Source organism: Plectropomus leopardus, unplaced genomic scaffold, assembly GCF_008729295.1.
Source record: "Plectropomus leopardus isolate mb unplaced genomic scaffold, YSFRI_Pleo_2.0 unplaced_scaffold19938, whole genome shotgun sequence".
Lineage (NCBI taxonomy): Eukaryota > Metazoa > Chordata > Actinopteri > Perciformes > Serranidae > Plectropomus > Plectropomus leopardus.
Genome location: NW_024621538.1, coordinates 1 through 2,682, shown reverse-complemented (window position 1 = coordinate 2,682; position 2,682 = coordinate 1). Strand labels below are relative to the sequence as shown.

Below are 2,682 nucleotides of genomic sequence, written 5' to 3'. Positions count from 1 at the left end.
TGGGTCCTGGATGGTCCTGTGGGGTCCTGGAAGGTCCTGGAGGGTCCTGCGGGGTCCTGGAAGGCCTTGAAGGGTCCTGGAAAGTCCTGGAGTGTGCTGGACGGCCTGTTTTAATCTTGTTAAATATCAAAATAGCTTAATCAAAATACACTGTTGCTGTGTCACTGTTCATCTTGTTATTTTTTATCACTAATAAAACAGAAATGTGATGAATTGATCAGCGGGCGGTCTGATTGGTTCCAGGTGCTCAGAAGCAAAGAAAACATCCAAACCCATTGATTTTTCTGTAAAAGATAAATGAATCATTTTAAAAATGTTTCTTCTCTTGAAATTTGTAATGTTTATTTAAAAAAAAGGTGTTTTTTTTTCCCTTCTTGCGTTTTTGCCAGAAATTTTCTTTCTTTTTTTTAGGGAGATTTTATCGTGCTGTTTTTTTTCCATCTAAAAATGATTGCCGATATTTTTTCTTTTAAAATGTTAGAAAAATAAACTTTGGACGATTGTTCTTCTCTTAAGCTTTAGCTGACTTATACTTTTAAAACTCTTTGGTGATTTGTAAAGAAAACACGGGGGGGGGGGGCAGCAAATAGTCCCCTCCTCCTCTGGTAAATAACGGACAGTCCCTCAGGCGTGTGTTTACATCTGACGCCTCACAGTGACGTCACTGCGCAGACATATTAGAAGGTGTGATTTTGAAAGTTCACAGATGCAGACCAATACTGATCGATACAGACCAATACTGGTCAGTAGAGTCAGTGTCACGTGATAAAATCACGCAGAAAGACGCCGCAGTGAAGGTGCGTACAGAGGCTTTTCTTTTGAAAGGTTTTCTAGCCACCTACCGGGTGTGACGTCATATTCTGGCGGCTTGTTTTCAGAGTGACACAAACATGAAGCCCGAGGACCGGATCACTCCGCGCCGCGAGGACTGCGTCTACACCAGCTGCTACTGGTGGGTTCTCCACTGTTCTCCTGTTTCCCTGTTCCGCTGTTCTACTGATCAACTTTCAGTTAAAGGAAATCTTTATACCTGGATCAGGAGAACCGCTGAGGCGTGTACCCATGTGTCTGTTTTAGTCTTGTTTGTGTGGTTCTGTGCGACTGCGGCGCCGGAACCCAGGGAACAATTTGTTCTCATTATTCCCCTCTGTGAAATCTGGTCACTGTTTGACACTTTATACACAAGCGGAAGGTTCTGATGGCTCAGGGTTCTGTTTCCAAACCATTCACGAATAAAGGTTAAAAAATAAAATAAAGTTCCCCCTGAGGAGCATCTGCTGGCTCAGCACTGAGTGGAACAGGAACAGGTTCTGTTAAGGAACCAGAGTACAGTTCTTCTTCCACTTCAGCTCAGTCTGTAGGGTTCCACTTGCTGGAACATTAGAAACACAACGACTCAGTGTGTTCTATGTGTTCCAACTGCTGACAGCTGGAACTGTTCTCAGGCCAGTTCTAATGTTCTAATGTTCTAACATCTGTCTTATCAACAGCACAGTTCCACTTGTTTACAGGTTCTACAAACTGGGCTTATTGGCCAGTTCAACACAAGTTCTCCTAACAGGTTCAACTGTGACTGTGGTTCTGTTGTCTGTTCTTGTTCCGCAGTGAAGAAAATGTTTGGAAACTCTGTGAGTTTGTCAGAACGGAGAGAACCGCACCTCTGGAGGACCTGTTTGTGGTTTTCATCTCAAATGAGAACAGGATGGTGAGAACACGCAGGAGAACACAAAGCTGCTAGAACATCTGTTTCAAATTCTACAGAATGTCTACAAACCCATTAAACGTGTGAGGTTCTTTAAAACAGAAACCAGGTACTATAAGATCTTGATCACTTGTCAAGTTCTCTAAGTCCTTAGTCAGGTTCTATAATGGTCCCTAAGGTGTTCTAAAACATTAATCAGGGTCCTGAAGGTTCTCTAAATCACCTGTCAAGTTCTCTCACTCATCTGCCAGTTCATGTAGAGTTCTCTTCAACACATATGAAGTTCTCTAAAACATTAATCAGGCTTTCTAAAACAGTCAGGTTCTCAAACTCATCTGCCAGGTTATCAAGGTTCTCTTTGACAGTAATAAGGTTCCATGAGGCTCTTTAACTCATCTGTAAGGTTTTATGAGGCTCTCTAGAACACCTGTTCAGTTCTGTATGTTCTCCACAATACCTACCAGGTTCCACAAGGTTCTCAAGATTGTCTCTCAACTTCTGTACATTTCCTAGAATATCCACCAGGTTTATGGGCTTCTCTAGAACATCCGTCATGTTCTCTAGGAGTCCTGTTATGTTCCTAAATAACATTTCATTTGCTGATGAGACGTTCTACGTTGGTTCTCGATCAGGTTCCTCTGTGGAGGCAGAAGTCTGGACGCGGGGACCAGCCGGTGATCTGGGTCTGTGATGTCACACAGCTTGTTAGCAGTAACGATGATGTCACTGATGATGTCACTGCATGTTGGATGACACATACAGCTTGTTAATAATGCTGCTGATGATGTCACTGATGATGTCGTGACGTGTTCCAGGATTACCACGTGGTTCTGCTGCACGTCGCTCCGCAGTCTTCTTCTTCTGTGGTTTATGATCTGGACTCCGAGCTGCCATTTCCCTGCAGCCTGAAGCTGTACACCGCCGCCGCCCTCCGCTCAGACCGCCACCTCGCACCACACTACCACAGGTAACACACACAC

At 43.9% G+C, this 2,682-nt stretch overlaps 1 protein-coding gene across 1 annotated transcript; it reads left to right on the top strand.

Moving 5' to 3' along the window:
* Positions 1–745: 745 nt before the first annotated feature.
* wdyhv1 (WDYHV motif containing 1) lies at positions 746–2,676 on the top strand. The gene is made up of 4 exons (XM_042515569.1): positions 746–952; positions 1,606–1,705; positions 2,335–2,385; positions 2,518–2,676. The coding sequence occupies exons 1-4, from the start codon at positions 891–893 to the stop codon at positions 2,671–2,673; spliced, it is 369 nt and encodes a 122-aa protein (XP_042371503.1). The 5' UTR covers positions 746–890; the 3' UTR covers positions 2,674–2,676.
* Positions 2,677–2,682: the final 6 nt, after the last annotated feature.

Coding starts and splice junctions, on each gene's coding strand:
- wdyhv1 (XM_042515569.1), top strand. CDS start 891: ATGAAGCCCGAGGACCGGATCACTCCGCGCCGCGAGGACTGCGTCTAC. Junction 953..1,605: donor GTCTACACCAGCTGCTACTG/GTGGGTTCTCCA, acceptor CTTGTTCCGCAG/TGAAGAAAATGTTTGGAAAC. Junction 2,386..2,517: donor GGGACCAGCCGGTGATCTGG/GTCTGTGATGTC, acceptor GACGTGTTCCAG/GATTACCACGTGGTTCTGCT.